General features: G+C 58.2%; 2 protein-coding genes across 2 annotated transcripts in view; both read right to left on the bottom strand.

Moving 5' to 3' along the window:
- Positions 1 to 7132, bottom strand: part of PRR12 (proline rich 12) — a 35245-nt gene extending 28113 nt beyond the window's left edge. The window contains exons 1-4 of the mRNA XM_031007222.3: positions 6568 to 7132; positions 4870 to 4982; positions 3694 to 3855; positions 296 to 3612 (exon numbers count right to left, since the gene is read on the bottom strand). Coding sequence (XP_030863082.2) covers positions 296 to 3612; positions 3694 to 3855; positions 4870 to 4982; positions 6568 to 6653 — 3678 coding nt within the window. The 5' untranslated portion in view covers positions 6654 to 7132. The remainder of the gene's footprint in view (positions 1 to 295; positions 3613 to 3693; positions 3856 to 4869; positions 4983 to 6567) is intronic.
- On the bottom strand, positions 7133 to 18220 carry PRRG2 (proline rich and Gla domain 2). Its single transcript, XM_004061170.5, has 8 exons — positions 18165 to 18220; positions 17389 to 17454; positions 15555 to 15652; positions 15143 to 15318; positions 14908 to 14947; positions 9698 to 9833; positions 8284 to 8436; positions 7133 to 7939 (listed from the first exon to the last, which is right to left on the bottom strand). The coding sequence occupies exons 3-8, from the start codon at positions 15637 to 15639 to the stop codon at positions 7921 to 7923; spliced, it is 609 nt and encodes a 202-aa protein (XP_004061218.1). The 5' UTR covers positions 15640 to 15652; positions 17389 to 17454; positions 18165 to 18220; the 3' UTR covers positions 7133 to 7920.
- Positions 18221 to 18227: the final 7 nt, after the last annotated feature.

Here is an 18227-nt window from a genome sequence, read left to right on the forward strand (position 1 = left end):
CGAGGCCAGGAGATCGAGACCATCCTGACTAATAAGGTGAAACCCCGTCTCTACTAAAAATACAAAAAATTAGCCGAGTGTGGTGGTGGGCGCCTGTAGTCCCAGCTACTCGGGAGGCTGAGGCAGGAGAATGGCGGGAACCCGGGAGGCGGAGCTTGCAGTGAGCCGAGATCATGCCACTGTACTCCAGCCTGGGCGACAGAGCCAGACTCTGTCTCAAAAAAAAAAAAAAAAGACTCAAACATCGGACACAGCTCCTCCTCCCCTATCCCCTACAAGACCCCATCCCCCTCACCTTAAGTGGCTTCAGGGGCTCCAACCGGGTGCCCCCTGCCTCCTCAGCCTTTCGACCCCGGCCTCGGCCCCGGCCCCGGGGTTTCTTGGCGCCATCGGTGGGCGTGGAGGCCGAGGCGGGCCCCGCAGTGGTCGGGACCTCCAACGGGCGGATCCGGGGCCTCCCCCGTGGCCGGGGTGGCCCATCACGTTTCGCCTTCGTGGGCTTGCGGCCACGGCGCCGGGGGCCATCGGGTCCTGGGTTGGGTGGGCAGAAGTCGATGTCCCCCAGTGGCGAGAGGGCCGGGCGGGAGCGGCAGCTGGAGACCAGGTCAGGCAAGCGCCGGGGGTTGAGGCGGATGTCGGCGGGAACATCGGCCTTGTCCTCGTCCGCCTCGAACTCGTACTCCTGGGCGTACAGCTTCTTGGGGGTCTGGAAGGGTGGGTCGCGGCGCCGCAGCAGGTGGAAGGAGGATGTCTTGAGCAGCTTCTTTGGCTTGGTAGAGCAGAAGATGGGCGAGGTGAGGCCACCCTTGGGTTCGGAGGCCGGCGCGGGAGGCGGCGGTGGCGGAGGCGGGGGTGGTGGCGCCGCCTGGTGGGGGCCGCTCTGGATCAGGCCCAGCGGCTCGGCGTTGACCGTGGAGGGCAGTTCAGGCGGTTTGTTGGGGTCCAGGCCCAGGCCCGGTGTCTCGGGCCCGGCTCCCGACGCCCGGCCAGGACAGTAGGGCCCATAGGGATCATAAGCAGGGGGGCCGGGGGGTGGCCCAGCGCCAGCCTTGGGGTCCCCCTCGTCCTCGGGTGGCCCGGCCTTGCCGTAGTCGTCCGCGGCCCCTCCACCGAACATCTCCTCCATGGTGGGGAAGAAGCTGCGCTCCTCGTCTTGGAGCAAGGAGTCAGGGAAGCAGATGGAGGTGAGCGGCACGAAACGCGGCGCCTTGGTGCCTTGCGGGCTGGGGCTGCGGTAGGCGCCTGCGGGATCCTTGCCCTCCGAGTTCGGCGGGCCTACGCCGGTGTCCCCAGGCGCCGGGGGCAGCGGCTCCAGAGCCCCGAGCAATTCCTGCATGGCGCCTGGCGGATCCAGGCTCTCCTCGGGTCGCAGGCGGGGGCTGGGGGCCGCGGGCTCCAGGCCATGGCTGCGGAGGTGGGCCTCGAGCTGCAGGGGCATGGGTGGTGGAGGCGGGGGTGGCGGTGGAGGTGGCTGGGGTGCCCCATCGCGGGTGGCTGGCTCAAGGAGGTGGACGCCGACTTTGGAGGCGCTGGGAGAGGGACTGGGGGCATGGCTGAGGACCGAGGGGAGCAGCTGGGGGGGAGGCGGAGGCAGCACCAGTGGGAGGTCAGGGCCCCCGGCCTCCAGAAGGAGGCCATGGGGAGTGGGCTGGGTAGACTGGGCCGTGGGAGGTGGGGGCGGAGGGCTCTTTTGCAAGAAGGCCCCCAGCTCCTTGGCGCCTGCCCCGTAGTGGACAACAGAGGTGGCCAGCCCCTCGGGGGTCTCGCCACCCCGCTCTGGCCCTTTCTTCTTCTCCTTCAGCCTCCCCAGGCCCAGCTCCAGTGCCGCAGTGGCACCCTCATCCAGGCTGGCACTGGTGCGGATGACACTCTGCAGGTGGTACCTCTGGGGGTCTTCCTTGGCCAACTCATAGGGTGTACCCGGCGGTCCCCCGGGCCCGCCACTCCCCCCAAGTCCCTTAGAGGCATCTGCTGCCCCGTCCTCGCCCACCAAGCCGTCCGCCCCTGAGGTCCGAGGAGGGCTGGGCGCCTGCAAGAGGTGCTGGATAAGGAACTCCTCATCCTCTGTGCGCTCCGCAGGAGGCCCACCTGTGCCTGCCAGCAGCTCCGAGCCATCCCCCTTGCCCTTGTAGCCACCTGCTCCGGCTGCATAGCTGCCAGCTCCCGGAGGTGCCAGGAAAGGCGCTGAGGCCAAGACTGAGCTCAGGTATTTGCCAGGGGCTCCTGGAGAGCCGACTCCAGGTGGGCGGCCGGTGGCAGGCGGTGACTGGAGCGGACGAATGATGTGAGATGGGCTGGCCTCACCGCCGCCTCCCAGGGAGCTGGGTCCCCAGCCACCCCCATGGCCCGAGAGCGCTGGGGAATGGCCGGTACTGTAGCTGAGCGAGGGGCTGGCTGTGGGCAGCCCCTGGGAGTGGGCAGCTGGCCCTGGGTATGGCTCGCCCTGCACCCCATACAGCTGCCCCTGCAGCTGGTCCGGGGAGTAGCTCTGACATGTGGCCAGGCCAGGAGGAGGGGGGCCGCTGGGGGGCTGTGGGGGGCCCCCTGAGTAGCTGGGGGCTTTGCTCAAGTCCTGTGCCTGCCCCCCTCCAAACCCTTGCCCATAGGCCTGGGGTCCCAGAAGCCCTTGAGGCTGACCAGGGGAATAAGCCTGGCCCCCTGCCCCTCCAGCCCCAGAGGCCTTCCCAGTGGCATAGGCGGCTGCTGGCCCACCCAGGCTCTGACATTTGGGGGTGGCGGTCGAACGGGGTGGGGGGGGCCTGGTGGCACCCCCGGCAGCTGCTCCATAACCACCTTTGCCCGTCTTGTACCCAGGCGACTGAATGATGGGGCGGTAACCTCCACCACCACCCCCAGCCCCACCGCCCCCTGCTGCCTCAGGGCCCGTGGCCCGGCCAGATGCCCCCGCCGTGGCTCCGCTGGGACCAGCCTTGCTAGGCTCCCCAGCACCCGGGGAGGGCTCCCCACCACCCAGGGGGCTGCAGGCCAGGTTAGCCCGGTGGCCCATGGAGGGGTAGCTGCCTCCGCAGCTCAGATAGTGCTGGAGCGCATGGGCTGGTGGCGGGGGTGGTGGGGGCTGGGCACTGGCTGGCCGCTGGTAGTGCTTGATGACCGTGTCCTGGCGTGGCAGGGCCCGCTCAGGCGGCGGTGGGCCCGGGGCAGCACCCGAGAAGTTATAGAGCTGTGGGGAGGACTGCTCGGCAGCGGCGGCGGCAGCGGAAGAGGAAGCCAGCAGGTTGAACTGAGTTGGGAGGTGGCGAGGAGGTGGTGGTGGGTCTGGGGGGCCAGGGCGGTAAGGGGGGGTCTGGGCTGGACCGAGACCAGCTGGCCCCAAGACACCGCCCCCTGCCAGGCGCTCGAAGCCCAGTGAAGAGGGCACCGTGGGTGCCTGCGAGGGCTTCAGGTGCAGCACGTCATGAGGGGACAGAAGCCCGTTAGCTGGAGGGCTGAATGGGGGGTCCTGGAGGCTGAGGGACGAGGGCACTGGGAAGGGGCGGCTGCCGAAGGAAGCCGGGTGTTGGTAAGCCGACAGGGCAGATGAGGACGGAAAGGTGCTGGAACCCGGCAGGGCGCCCGAGATGAAGAGCTCCGTGGGGCCTGGCGTGTGCATGGCTGGAGATGAGGAAGACCGCGGGTCAGAGAGGACAGCAAGCCAGTCCCACCCTGGCCCTGCAGGGCCGGCGCTGGGCTTACCTGTTTGCCAGGAAGGACTGCGGAACTGGGAGAGGAGAGAGGAGGCGGAGGGGCCAGGCTGGGGGCCCCGGGATTCCAGGGCCGAGATGAGGTTCATGACGGAGGCGTCGGGCCCTGCTGAGCCCGCGTGGTGGAGGCCAGTGTCGAAGAGTCCAGAGAGGCCTGGCCGGGGACAGGGGTTATAGTCAGCCAGGTTGGGGTGGGTAGGATACAGTCAAGAGAGAAAGGGAAGAGGCCAAAAGCAAGTTGGATCAGGAAAAGGAGGGGATGGGAGAGAAAAGGGCAAATTCAAAAACAAGATGGATAGAACCAAGCTAATGAGACACGAATGAGGGGAGGGAAGGGGGAAAGGTGAGACAGTAAAGCAAGACAAGGGGCAATCCAGTCGTAAGGACAGGGGGCCCACGTAGGAAATGGTAGACAAAAGCGTAGAAAAATCTAGAAGCGAAAGAGCCAGGGGCAAAAGAACAGAGTCCTCAGTAAGGCTGGGAGGGAGACCAAATTTTGATATTTCCAGCAAGGAAAAGGAAAGGATAGGACAATGAAGTCTAAGAAAGACCAGAGAACGTGTCAGAAAGGATTGAACTAAGTGGGAGGGTTCAGAAAAAAAGATGGGGAGGGAAAAAGGGAAGGAGCCAATCAGGAGGGTCAAGGGTCAAACTGGACAGCATCATGTCATTACCAGTACCCCTAGGAAGAGGGAACCAATCAGAAACACTGGAGGCAAAGGCAAGGGGGGTAGAATAAGGCAATGGGGCAAAATAAGATAAAACAGGGCGGGCCAGAGAATTAGAGCCAATCAGGAAGAAAGGGAATCAGGAAGAAAGAATTCAGAGTTCCAAAGAGCCAAAAGAATAGGGCAAACCCACAGGGAAAGAATTGGGGTGGGTTGGGGAGAGGCGGAAAAGCCTGGAAGAGAAGGTGGGATTTGGGGGCTGATGGTAACAGGGCCAATTGGAGCGAAAGGGGAGGGGCGAGGCAGGGGCGGACGAATCCGGCGAGAAATGAAGCAGGGACCAGCAGCCTCAAAGGCAACCAATCAGAGGAGACACAGCAAGGGGCGGGCCACGGCACGGGCCACGGCCAATTAGGAGGGGCGGAACTTTCAACAGCCAATCAGCTGCCTCAGGGGGAGGGGGAGGGCCAGCCCAAAGCGGGGCGGGATGGGGGCCGTACCTGCCGGGTGGTGGTTGGTGGCATAGCTTTGCAGTGGGTGGGGGGCCGCGTAGGCCTGGCGGTGTAAGATGTCCGTCTCGGGGTGCGAGGTCCTGGAGCTGCCATAAACCAAGCTGGGGGGAAAGGGGAGACGTCAGGGGGTTCTTCCAAGCTGCCTTCTGAGAAGGAAGCTCAGGAAGCCCCCCGGGGAGTTGGGGGGACCCTTCCAGCTGACTGGGGTTGGGGGTGTTAAGCTAAGGAACCGTAGGCCCTAAAGGGGAGAACACAAGGGAATCGGGGTGCCCAACTAAAGAGCCACAGAAATGGCCCCCACTCCAGAGCCCGAATAAAGAGAGCCCGGATCGTCTCACGTTTACAAACAGGCATGCTCAGAGACGAGACTAACACACAGAAGAGGGTCCAAAGCAGAGCAAGCGTCTTGATTTGCAAATGAGAGCCCTCCCCCGTCGACCCCACCAACCCCCCCAGCCCCCGTGCCGGCGACACAGGCTATGGGGCCAACGCCAGAGGTCCACATGGACGCCTCCTCTTCCGTAGACACACGGGAACACATAGGCCCTGAACTTCATGGGGTGGTGCAGAACAAGTTGGGAGCAGGAGGAAGATCGGTTCCCAAGCGGCAACGGTTTGGGGGGTGGAGAGAAGAGGGAATAAGACCTGGGGAAAGTACCAGGTACAAGTGTGAACAAGAACACCGACCATCCCCGGGGGTTGAGGTTCAAATGCATGGGCCCGTGCAATGCCAGGTATGTGTGCAAATGGGTGTCCAACTCACCCGTGGGGAAGAAAAGATATAGACGGAGGAGTCCCACACGGAAAATCCTGACACACTTGGGGTTATGCCCTGCTGGGAAATCCAGGTGTGTTGGGGGGGAGGTGCTGGGGATAGGTGAAGTGTGAGGGCGCCACACCAATAAGCAGCAGGAAAGGGGCAGATTCACAGGTGAACACGCTTCCAGCCACGCACGCACAGGGCCCACGCTCAGACACACAAACACACACCCGGGAAACATCCGACTCTTCCCATGCAACGGCCCCAGTCCGTGGCCAGACTCAAGAGGGCAAACGCTCCACTCCTTGCGATCAACTAGGATTCTCTGCCTTTGGGGGTGGGGGCATTAAAGGGGGCGTGTCCCAGACGCCGGACCCCCTCCCTTACACACACAGAACCCCAGCTTAGGAAGGGGGCGGGGCCCCGTGCCCACTCTGCGCGCGGAATTCTTGGGGGGGCGCCTAGTGGCGCGGCCTCGCACAGTCCCGGAACAATAGGACCTGAGAGGGGGTTCGCGCCCCCCAGATCTGCGTTCTAATTCTTCTCTTCTTCCCACCTTTGCAAGAGCAGTGCCTGGGGCGCGGGGGGGAGGGGTCACCAAGCCGGGAAGACAAGGATGGGGGGAAGTCCAGGCCTTGCTTCGCCAGTCCCTCCCACCTTCCCAAGGCCTTCCCGTCCGAAATTGTTTTGCACCCCCATTTTCCCGCTGCAATTCTCCCTTTGCATGCCGGAGCTGGCTTTGGCGGAGTTTGCAATTTGCAAACTGGGGCGGCGGCGTTGTTACAAACCGAGGAAGGCCGCTCCCTTGCAAGCCAGAGGGGAGTTTGCGATGCACGCGTCGCCGGGCGGGCCCGGCCCGGCCCGGCCCGGCCCGGCTGGGCTCCCACCCCTTGGCCCCCTTCTCCAGGCCACCCTCAGCTCCTTACCTAGCTTTCGCTGACCTCTCGTAACTCCATCCCGCCCCGGCGCCGAGCGGGTCCCCGAAGCCGGCGCTGGGGTAGTTCCTGTCCATGAATTGGCCGCGGTGGAAATTGGGGGGAGGGGGAGGGGGAGGGAGGGAGGGAGGGGGCGCGCGCGCGCTCTCCTCCGCCGCCGCTCCCTCCGCTGCTGCTTTTTTTTCCCCCCTTTTCTCTCTCTCTTTTTTTCTTTGCAGCCGCCGAAGGCCCGGGAAGGCCCCGGGCGGGGGAGGGAGGGGGCAGGGGCGGAGGGGCGGGCAAGGGAGGGGGTGCAGTCGCTGAGCCAAGGAAGGGGGAAGGGGGGTTCCCCCTAGAGGAGGGAAGGGGGGAGGAGGGACCCCGCTGTCTCCGCCTTTGCCCCGGCGCTTGCGAGAGAAAAGGGGGGGCGCGCGCTCGGGAGGGGGCGTCCCGGGCGGCCCCGGGGTGGGTGCAGGCGCTGGGTGCTCGCTCTCTCGCCGCCGCCGCCGCCGCCTCCTCCTCCTCTGCGCTCACGGTGCAGCCATCTTTGCACAAGGCGGCTGGGGGAGGGGGGAGGGGAAGGGGGGGCGGGCGGCGGGGTGTCTGGCTGCGCTCCGCTTCCTCCCACAATCCCGTGCAAATGCAAAAAAAAAAAAAAAAAAAGGGAGAGTGAGAGAGAGACTGAGCGCGAGCAGGGCCTGGGGGTGTAGGGCGCGTTTGCACAGAAAACCAGTTCCGATGCGCCCGGGATCGCAGTTCATTTCATTATTATTTTTTGCATTATTTCTGCTTTTTTTGGTCTCCTTTCCGAAGGGTTTTTATTTAGGGGAACAGCTCAACTCCAGTTCCCTGGGTGCAATGCGAGCCTGCCCGCACCGAGCGCGCTTGCAAATATGCCCCCCGCCCTTTCCCTGGGTTACGAAGTGCCCCTGTACCGCACGGGGAGTGCACGAAGACACGCGTGTGCACAGGCGGGGCTCTGCGTGTGCGTACCCTGTGGCACTGGAGGGGGCTGTCAGGTCATATCTGCCCATACACAAGATGGCACAGCCGGGGCTAGGCTCCTGGGTCCGAATTTCCCCGCCCGTCTGCCTACCACGGGGGCGGAACTGACCAGTGCCCTCACGGTCAGGAGAGTGTGGGGGCCCGTGAGGGGCCAGGACACGGGAACACGTTGCCGAAAACATGTGTATATCCATACGCGGCGGAAACGCGTGTGCCAGGGCAGGCCTCGGGCCGGATGACCCCTACTCCCACCATTCCCCCCTCCAAGTCCAGCTTCGGCGTCTATGAGGCCTAGGGGCTTCCGGAATCCGGTATGAATCAGGGGCACGGTTCGGAGAGCCGGGTCTCGAGAGCAGCTCTTCAGTGAGGCCTCCTGAGGCTGCAAGAGGAAAGGCACACTAGGGAGTCAAAGATCTGGCTGTTTTTCTCCCCCCCTCAACCAGGACCACTCCGACCGCCCTTGGCGTCTCAGCCAATCCAGGACCCTCTGGGCACAGGCCCCACCCTCCTATACGGCTCCACACATACAACGCTGGGCCCCGCCCCTAGACCATTGCATGGGGCCCCGCCCCTAGACCATTGCATGGGGCCCCGCCCCCGCACTCCAAGCCCCGCCCTAGGTAAGAAGGCCCAAATTCCAAGTCCCGCCCCTGAGCCCAGGTTCCTCCTCCAACGTGCCCACCCCTCTGCGCCCCGCCCCCGGGCAGAAGCCACGCCCCATACCTGGTGTAGGGGGGTGGAGGTGCGTCGTGTACCCCAGAGGCTGCCAGCGCCTGCTCATAGGTGGGGAGGCCTGGGGGTGGGGGTGGGGGTGGAGGCAGGGGCGTCGGTGGGCCCAGAGGGCTCAAAGGACTCAGAAGGCTAATGAGCCCGGCCCTGGGGACAGCAAAGGTACAGTTAGCAGAGGCAACTTACAGGATACCTAGACTAGGGAGGAAGAGAGGGGATCTAGGAGACGGAGACTCAGGGTGACACTGGGACAGAGCTGGAAGGGAGGTGGACTTCAGAAAAGGAGGGTCACCTTCAGCCTAGCCTTCCACACAGAAAAGCGCCTCAAATGACAGGCAGCTGCACACAGACAGGCAGACACAGAAATCAGCAACCACAGAGACACACTCTTATTCAAACACACTCATGTGCACCAGATGCAGGCAGAGCAATAGAGAAAAAGAGCCCTGCTGGGTGCATGGCGCACACCTGTAGCTCTAGTTCCTCAGGAGGCTGAGGTGGGAGGATTTCTTGAGCCCAGGAAATTGAGGCTGCAGTGAACTGTGAACCGGCCACTGTACTCCAGCCTGGGCAACAGAGTGAGACTTTGTCTTTTTTTTTTTTTTTTAAAAAAAAGGGCCAGGCGTGGTGGCTCACACCTGTAATCCCAGCACTTTGGGAGGCCAAGGCGGGCAGATCACCTGAGGTCAGGAGTTCGAAACCAGCCTGACCAACATAGAGAAACCCATCTCTACTAAAAATACAAAATTAGCTGGGCGTGGTGTAGTGCGCCTATAATCCCAGCTACACTGGAGGCTGAGGCAGGAGAATCACTTGAACCCGGGAGGCAGAGGTTGCAGTGAGCCAAGATCATGCCATTGCACTCCAGCCTGGGCAATGAGAGTGAAACTCCATCTCAAAAAAAAAAAAAAAAAAGACAGCCCTGCAGAGAGGCAGGCCAACACACACCAAACAGACAGAACTCAGCCCATCCATATAGACAGGAACACAACACAGATGCACTCCTCACCAATTTCCCACACCCACTCAGGTGCTGCACCTGTCACCACTGAAACTGACATACCACAGACACCCAGACACCACAGGCTGCACCGTCGCAGCCTCACCAGATACACAATATCCACAGTGGTAATCCCACAGATACTGGTAATCTCAGTACCGCAAAGACAGGCTGGCAGCAAAAGTGGTCAGAGCTCCTACTGCAGGCCAGGTACTGAGGATCCAGACAGAGCGACAGCCACCAAAACCAGACACAAGCCAGCTCACAGACTCACTCTCCAAATGACTGTGTCCTTAGGTCTTTCATCAGTGCCCGCCTGCCCCCAATCCTTGGCACATCCCTTTAGGTCAATGCTTCCTCCCTCCCCTGCTCTCCACCACCACCCCCTCCTCGCTGAAGCCCCCTTACTCTTGGGGACAGGGCTGCTGGCCTCGGCGCCGTCGCCAATGCAGATACCAAAAGGCTCCCAGGCCAGCCAGGACAATGAGCAGGATGCCACAGGTCAGCCCCACAGCCAGGCCGGCCACATCCACTCGTCCACGCCCTGCAGGGAAGTAGGGAAGGGGAGACACTGTCTCGGGGACTGCCACCCACCCCAACATCAAAATTCCTTCCCACTGAGGGAAGAGAATGCACCCGGAAGCAGGCAGAGCTGGGGTCCCTTCCTAGCCCTGTGACCTCAGGCAATTCACCTCATTCCTTTCTCTGACCCTCCACTGCCAGTTCTGTAAAATGGGAACCATAACCCCTACCCCACTGTAAAAACCTAATAAGATTAGGCTGGATGCAGTGGCTCATGCCTGTAATCCCAGCACTTGGGAGGCCGAGGCAGGTGGATCGTTTGAGGTCAGGAGCTCAAGACCAGCCTGGCCAACATGGTGAAACCCTGTCTCTACTAAAAATACAAAAAAATTAGCCAGGCATGGTGGTATGTGCCTGTAATCCCAGTTATCTGGGAGGCTGACACAGGAGAATTGCTTGAACCCAGGAGGTGGATGTTTTAGTGAGCCGAGATTGAGCCATTGCTCTCCAGCCAGGGCAACAAGAGCGAGACTTCATCTCAAAATAAAAAAAAAAAACAAAACCAAAAAAACAAAACTATGTCCTGGCCAGGTGTGGTAGCTCATACCTATAATCCCAGAACATTGGGAGGCTGAGGCAGGCAGATCACTTGAGGTCAGGAGTTTGAGACCAGCCCGGCCAATGTGGTGAAACCCCATCTCTACAAAAAATACAAAAGTAGCCAGGCGCGGTGGCTCACGCCTGTAATCCCAGCACTTTGGGAGGCCGAGGTGGGTGGGTCACCTGAGGTCAGGAGTTCGAGACCAGCCTGGCCAACATGGAGAAACCCTGTTTCTACTAAAAATACAAAATTAGCCAGGCATGGTGGTGCATGCCTATAATTCCAGCTACTTGGGAGGCTGAGGCAGGCGAATGACTTGAACCCAGGAGGCGAATGTTTTAGTGAGCCGAGATTGCGCTATTGCACTCCAGCCTGGGCAACAAGAGCGAAACTCTGTCTCAAAAAAAAAAAAAAAAAAAAATTAAGCATGCTTGGTGGTGCTTGCCTGTAGTCCCAGCTACTCGGAAGGATGAGGCAGGAGGATCACTTGAGCCGGGGAGATTGTGCCACTCACTGCCCTCTAGGCTGGATGACAGAGAGAGACTCTGTCCCCCTCAAAAAAAAAAAAAAAAAAAAAGGATGTCACATGTACTACTTGGAATACGCTTTTAAAATTATTCATTGTAGCTAGGCACAGTGGCTCACACCTGTAATTTCAGAACTTTGGGAGGCTAAGGCAGGAAGATCACTTGAGCCCAGCCTGGGCAACATAGGGAGGCTCTACCAAAAAAAAAAAAAAAAATTTTTTTTTTTTTGAGACAGGGTCTGACTCTGCATGGAGTGCAGTGGCACAATCGCGGCTCACTGCCACTTGGCCTCCAGGGCTCAGGCGATCCTCCCACCTCTGCCTCCTGAGTAGCTGGGACCACAGGTGTGTGCCACCATGCCTGGCTAATTTTTGTGTTTTTGTAATTTTTTGTATTTTTTGCCCAGGTTGGCCTCAAACTCCTAGGCTCAAGCAATCCACCAATCTCTATCTCCCAAAGTTCTGGGATTACAGGCATGAGCCACCACTGAGCCTGGGGAAAAAATGTTGGTTTTTTTGTTTTGTTTTGAGACGGAGTCTTGCTCTGTCGCCAGGCTGGCGTGCAGTGGCGCAATCTCGGCTCACTGCAACCTCCGCCTCCCAGGTTCAAGCAATTCTCCTGCCTCAGCCTCCCAAGTAGCTGGGACTACAGGTGTGCGCCACCACATCCAGCTAATTTTTATATTTTTAGTAGAGACGGGGTTTCACTATGTTGGCCAGGATGGTCTCGATCTCTTGACCTCGTGATCCACCCGCCTTGGCCTCCCAAAGTGCTGGGATTACAGGCGTTAGCCACCTCACCCAGCCGGAAAAAAATGTTTTTAATAGCTGGGTGTGGTGGTACAGGTACCTGTAGTCCCAGCTACTTGGGAGGCTGAGGAAGAAGAGTCACTTGACCCAAGGAGGTCAAGGCTACAGTGAGCCAGGATCACTCCACTATACTCCAGCCTGGGTGACTGGACCCTGTCTCTAAAAAAAAAAAAAAAAAATGGCCAGGCTTGGTGGCTCACACTTGTAATTCCAGCACTTTGGAGGCCAAGGCAGGAGGATCACTGGAGCCTAGGAGGTCGAGAGCAGCGTAGACAACACAGTGAGCACAGTGAGACCCCCACCTCTACGGAAAAAATTTTAAGTATCTGGGCGTGGTGGTGCATGCCTGTAATCCCAGCTACTCAGGAGGCTTAGGTGGGAGGATCACTTGAGCCTAGGAGGTCGAGGCTGCAGTGAGTCGTGATCGTGCCACTGCACTCCAGCTTGGGTGACAAAATGACCCCATTTCCTTTTTTTTTTTGGAGACACTCTGTTGCCCAGGCTGGAGTGCAGTGGTGTGATCTCGGCTCACTGCAACCTCTGCTTCCCAGGTTCAAGCGATTCTCCTGCCTCAGGCTCCCACATAGCTGGGATTACAGGCGCGCGCTACCATGCCCGGTTAATTTTTGTATTTTTAGTAGAGACGGGGTCTCACCATGTTGGTCAGGCTGAACTTGAACTCCTGACCTCATGATCCACCCGCCTCAGCCTCCCAAAGTGCTGGGATTACAAGCGTGAGCCATCATGCCCCGCCCGACCCCGATTCAAAAAAACAAAAAACAAATGGAGGAATTTAGGGACTCCCCCCCAGCCAACGTAACTAAGAAGCTAGAATTCACGTTTGACCTGTTACTAAGGTTGCAGCCCTGTTTGCAATCCAACGCCTCGAGTCTAAGGACAAGGGGGTATAGGGAGCCGTTGGGCTTGGGGAGGTCTTGCTAGCTCTTGCTGCTAGGGAAACTTCCATGGGCACTAAGTAGGCGGGCTTTCCTCCAAAAGTAAACCCCAAACTTTTTTGTTTGTTTTTGAGATGGAGTTTCACTCTTGTTGCCCAGGCTGGAGTACAATGGTGTGATCTTGGCTCACTGCAACCTCCAGCTCCTGGGTTCAAACGATTCTCCTGCCTCAGCCTCCCCAATAGCTGGGATTACAGCCACGTGCCACCATGCCCAGCTAATTTCTGTATCTTTAGTAGAGATGGGGTTTCACCACGTTGACCAGACTGGTCTCAAACTCCTGAACTCAGGTGATCCGCTCGCCTCGGCCTCCCAAAGTGCTTGGATTACAGGTGTGAGCCACCGCACCCAGCCGTTTGTTTGTTTTTGAGACATCTCCCAGGCTGGAGTGCAATGGTGCGATCTCTGCTCACTGCAACCTCTGCCTCCCAGCTGCAGCGATTCTTGTGCCTCAGCCTCCTGAGTAGCTGGGATTACAGGCACACATCATCACACCTGGCTAATTTTTGTGTTTTTAGTAGAGATGGGGTTTCACCACGTTGGCCAGGCTGATCTCGAACTCCTGAACCTCAGGTGATCCGCCTGCCTTGGCCTCCCAAAGTGCTGAGATTACAGGCATGAGCCACCACATCTGACCACAGTAAACCCCCAGACTTTTGAGCCCCTTTAGCAAAAGGCGCAAGTGCAGCTTCAGAAGGCAGGTCCTCCTGATTTGGGCACCTTCAGGTAGATTCAAGGAGCCACTACGCCTCGCTAGGCCTGTCAGGAAAGAGTTACCTCCCCTAGCAACCAGGCTCCAATGTGAGACTCCAGCCCAGACCTAGGGCCTGTTGCTAAGGTGCATCTACCCCTAGCAACCGGGCCACAAGGGGGTGGGGCATCGGAGGCCTGGAGGGTGGTCCTCCAGTGGGCAGAAGGCCTTGGGTCCTGGAGCCTGGCTAGGTGTGGTTGCTAGGGAGAAGGCCTCCTTAGCAACCAGGCAGCTGCTGGGATGGGGCTGTGGGGGAGGGGAAATCAGCCAGGTACTGCTTCAGGCTTCTTCGTCTGGTCTGGCCTGGCCAGGCCCCGTTGCTAAGGAGCAGCCCCCCTTAGCAACAAGGCTGGCAACAAGATGGGAACAAGATGGCAACCCCTCAGAGAAGGGGTTCTTGGGGGCAAAATGGGCAGGTGAGGATGGGCAGGCTTCCTCCCTTGGTCGTGTTGCTAGAGGGCTGTGTCCCCAGCAATCAAGCTGCCGGAGGGGCTGGTCTTTCCACTTACTCTGGACACCAGGGAAGGGTTCAGGTGGGCCTGCCCCTCTGAGCCTAAGGCCTGACGGGCCCCACAGCTCTAACCTTTCCCTCCACTGACACTTTTCCCTTCCTAGGGACACAGGACCTGCGTCCAATAAGATGTGGTGGGGCCTGGCACCTATAATCTCAGCAGTCTGGGACACTGAAGCAGAAGGATTGCTTGAGGCCAGGCATTCAAGACCAGCCTGGGCCACATAGTGAGACCCCATCTGTACAAAAACTACAAAAATTACCATGGTAGTGTGTGCCTGGAGTCCCAATTACTCAGGAGGCTGAGGTGGGAAGATCGCTTGAGCCTGGGAGGTTGAGGCTGCAGTGAGCCAAGATTGTACCACAGCACTCCAGCCTGGGTGACACAGCAAGACCGTCTCAAAAATAAATAATTAAAGGCCTGGCGCGGTGGCTCACGCCTGTAATCCCAGCACTTTGGGAGGCCGAGGCGGGCGGATCACGAGGTCAGGAGATCGACACCATCCTGGCTAACACGGTGAAACCCCGTCTCTACTAAAAATACAAAAAATTAGCCGGGTGTGGTGGTGGGTGCCTGTAGTCCCAGCTACTCGGGAGGCTGAGGCAGGAGAATGGCGTGAACCCGGGAGGCGGAGCTTGCAGTGAGCCGAGATCGCACCATTGCACTCCGGCCTGGGCAACAGAGCGAGACTCTGTCTCAAAAAAAAAAAAAAAGCAAAAATAAATATTTAAAAATAAAATAATAATAAGGTGTCGGGGGCTCCTTAGGCAAGCTGGGGTCTTAAGGGAGGGAACTCCTTTAGCAGCCAGCTTCAGAGCACACAGAATTGGGGGGCAGACGATTCTTGTACCTAATTTGGGGTGGAGGACGTTGGTTTGGCCTCCCTGGGAAGGGACTATCTTAGCTGCACAGAACAAGATGGCTTCAGCCCCTCACTCACCTCCTTTGCCATTGTAGATGTAGCTCTCCCAAAAGCGCTCCTTGAGGGGGAAGGAGTGGAAAAGAAGGGGAAAAAGCAGGAATTCAGCTGGGAGGTTCACACCCCCAAACTAGCCCATCCTGATTTCTGAGACACCAAGGAGGAGGGAGCTGAAGGCCAGAACCTACCCCTGCAACCTCCCCACAGGTATAGAGAAGAGAGAGGGCCTGAAACTCCAGGGTCTCGAGGCCCTCACCGTGAGAGTGTTGTCCTCAAAATACTCCCTGGCCTCTTCCCAGGAACACCTCTCTTCAAGACACTCCCGTTCCAGGTTCCCTGGTGTGAGCAGCTCCAGGTCCCAGTGGTTGGCTCTTGGAATCCGGGTATGGCTACTCAGGAAGCTCTGGGCCTCTGGGGGACCCAGGAAGACTTCTGGACCCAAAGACATGAGGGACAGAAAAATGGAGGTCCCTAGGGCTGGAGTCATAGGGGGATGGAAAGCAGTGGGGTCCTGGAGGAAGGAGCAGGGGCTGGGAATCCAGACTCCTGGGTCTGAAGGAGGAAGGGGCTGGGTCCTGGACTCCTGGAAGAGGAGGGACTAGAGACATTCCTGAGTCAGGGGGAGGCCAACGCCAAGTGTCTGGATACCACTTCCCCCAAACACTCACCTTGGTCTGTCTCCCCACTGGGTGAAGTATCCAGGCAGGTGGTTAATGCCATGTATAGCAGCAGCAGAGAGGGGTGGCCCCTCATATTTTCCAGACGCCTAGAACCAGGTTTGTTACAGCTGACAAGGGCCTTAGTCCCTGGGTAATGAGGCAGTGCCTCTCTGACTGGCCTCTGTGGTCCACGAATGGCAATAATAGCAGCCACTTACACAGCCTGTATTCTGTGCCAGATACTGTTTACCTATATAAACTCATTTTACTTTTTTTTTTTTTTTTGACATGGAGTCTCGCTCTGTCAGCCAGGCTGCAGTGCAGTGGCACAGTCTCAGCTCACTGCAACCTCTGTGTCCTGGGTTCAAGCGATTCTCGTGCCTCAGGCTACCAAGTAGCTGGGATTACAAGCATGCGCCACCACACCCGCTAATTTTCTTTTTTTTTTGAGACAGAGTCTCGCTCTGTCACCCAGGCTAGAGTGCAGTGGTGCGATCTCCGCTCACTGCACACTCCACCCCCCAGGTTCACGCCATTCTCCTGCCTCAGCCTCCCGAGTAGCTGGGACTACAGGTGCCGGCCACCACGCCCGGCTAATTTTTTTATATTTTCAGTAGAGATGGGTTTTCACTGTGTTAGTCAGGATGGTCTCGATCTCCTGACCTCGTGATCCGCCCGCCTCAGCCTCCCAAAGTGAATTTTCATATTTTTAGTAGAGATGGGGTTTCACCATGTTGGCCATGCTGGTCCTGAACTCCTGACCTCAAGTGATCCGCCCACCTCAGCCTCCCAAAGTGCTGGTGCTGGGATTACAGGCGTGAGCCACTGTGCCCGGCCTCAACTCATTTTACTTTTCACAGGAGTCATACAAAAATTAGCCGGGCGTGGTTGTGGGTGCCTGTAATCCCAACTACTTGGGAGGCTGAGCCAGAATAATCACTTGAAACGGGAGGCAGAGGTTGCAGTGAGCCGAGACTGTGCCACTGCACTCCAGCCTGGGTGACAGAGCGAGATTCCATGTCAAAAACAAAACAAAACAAAACTTTTCACAGGAGTTTTTTTTTTTTTTTTTTTTTTTTTTTTTAAGACAGAGTCTCGCTCTGTCACCCAGGCTGGAGTGCAGTGGCGCTATCTCAGCTCACTGTGACCTCTGCCTCCTGGGTTCAAGCGATTCTCCTGACTCAGCCTCCCGGGTAGTTGAGATTACAGGTGCACACCACTACGCCTGGCTAATTTTTTGTATTTTTAGTAGAGATGGGGTTTCACCATGTTGGCCAGGCTGGTCTCAAACTCCTCACCTCAAGTGATCCACCCGCCTCGGCCTCCCAGAGTGCTGGGATTACAGGTGTGAGCCACTGCGCCCGACCAGGAGTCCTATTATTATCCCCAATATAGAGAACAGGAAACTGAGGCACAGAGAGGTAATATAGCTTGCCGAAGGTCACACAGTGTGCAAGTGTGAGAGCCAGGATTTCAGTGAAGGCAGTGTCCGCCAAAGAAGAAAGCAAGGGGCAGGCAGCTTATCTTTCTTTCCCCACTGTGTCTACAGCACCTGACACAGATGCTTATAAACATGTCCACTGGTGATCTGGAGTCTTCCCTTCCTGGTAATTTCCACTTGTGCCTCTTTCTGTGCTCATTGTCACATCCACCCACAGACAACAAAGATTAGGAGAGAGGCAGAGGCAGGGGATTAGTTATATTATTGGGTCTAGGGACCTAAGTGGGCAGGGGCCCTGGACTCCTGGGCCTAGGAGCCCCAAACTTCTGAGTCTCGGAGGGGCGGGGAGCCAGGATGCCTGGGTCCCCAAGCCAGGCTCTTCCTCCAGGGACATTCACTTACCTGCCCAGAAATGTGAGCACTGCCCCTTCCTCTTTAATCGAGAACTCCTTGGCCAGCTACAGCCAGCTGTGAAGGGGGACAGGGAAGAGGGGAGGGGATAAGGAGGAGGGGCGCCCCACTCCCGGTAACCAGGCCTGATCCCGGTTTCTGGCAGGTGGGCGGAACTTGCCATTACCTGCCCTGGGCGGGACTCAGGTAAGGGACAAAGTATTTAAAGGGACCTTGGGATAAAGGACTTAAAGGCCAGAGCTCCATGAGGAAGCCAAGGTGTCGAATACCATGGGGTACTTGGGGGATTAGATTCGACCCTCCTCCTTCCTCCCGACCCCTACCCGCTCTGGCTCTCCCCTGGGAGTTCGCCTGTCCGAGCTAGAAAAATTAATGTCTAGGTCTCTAGGTCTCTAGAAACTAGCGGGAACGATATGCCTTAGTCCCTGGGACCGCTGGGCAGTGCCGCAGTAAATCCCTGTTTCCTGAGAGCGACTTGAACGGCTTTGATTTTCAATTTCCCAATGGCTCTGTCTGTAAAATGGGAGCGTAGTTGTCTCTTCTCAATTGTTTTAAGATGCAGCAAGAAAAGTGGATGATATATTTGGGAAAGTGGGCTTCCCGATCTCTAGGGGAAGTGATTAGTCCTTAAATTTGGGCTTGGAGAGACTCAAAACCTGGGAACCAAGCAGGAAAAAACGATCTCCCTGGGAAATGCCTAGTACATAGTAAGCGTTCCCCATATTCCCACCAGTTTCAATATCCGGAACTTTCGATTAGCTACTCACGTTTCCGGAGAGAGAAAGAGAAGAGAGGACTTGAGCAAGCCAGGCTAGGCCCTTCCGCAACTA

This window comes from Gorilla gorilla, chromosome 20 (assembly GCF_029281585.2).
Source record: "Gorilla gorilla gorilla isolate KB3781 chromosome 20, NHGRI_mGorGor1-v2.1_pri, whole genome shotgun sequence".
Classification (NCBI taxonomy): domain Eukaryota; kingdom Metazoa; phylum Chordata; class Mammalia; order Primates; family Hominidae; genus Gorilla; species Gorilla gorilla.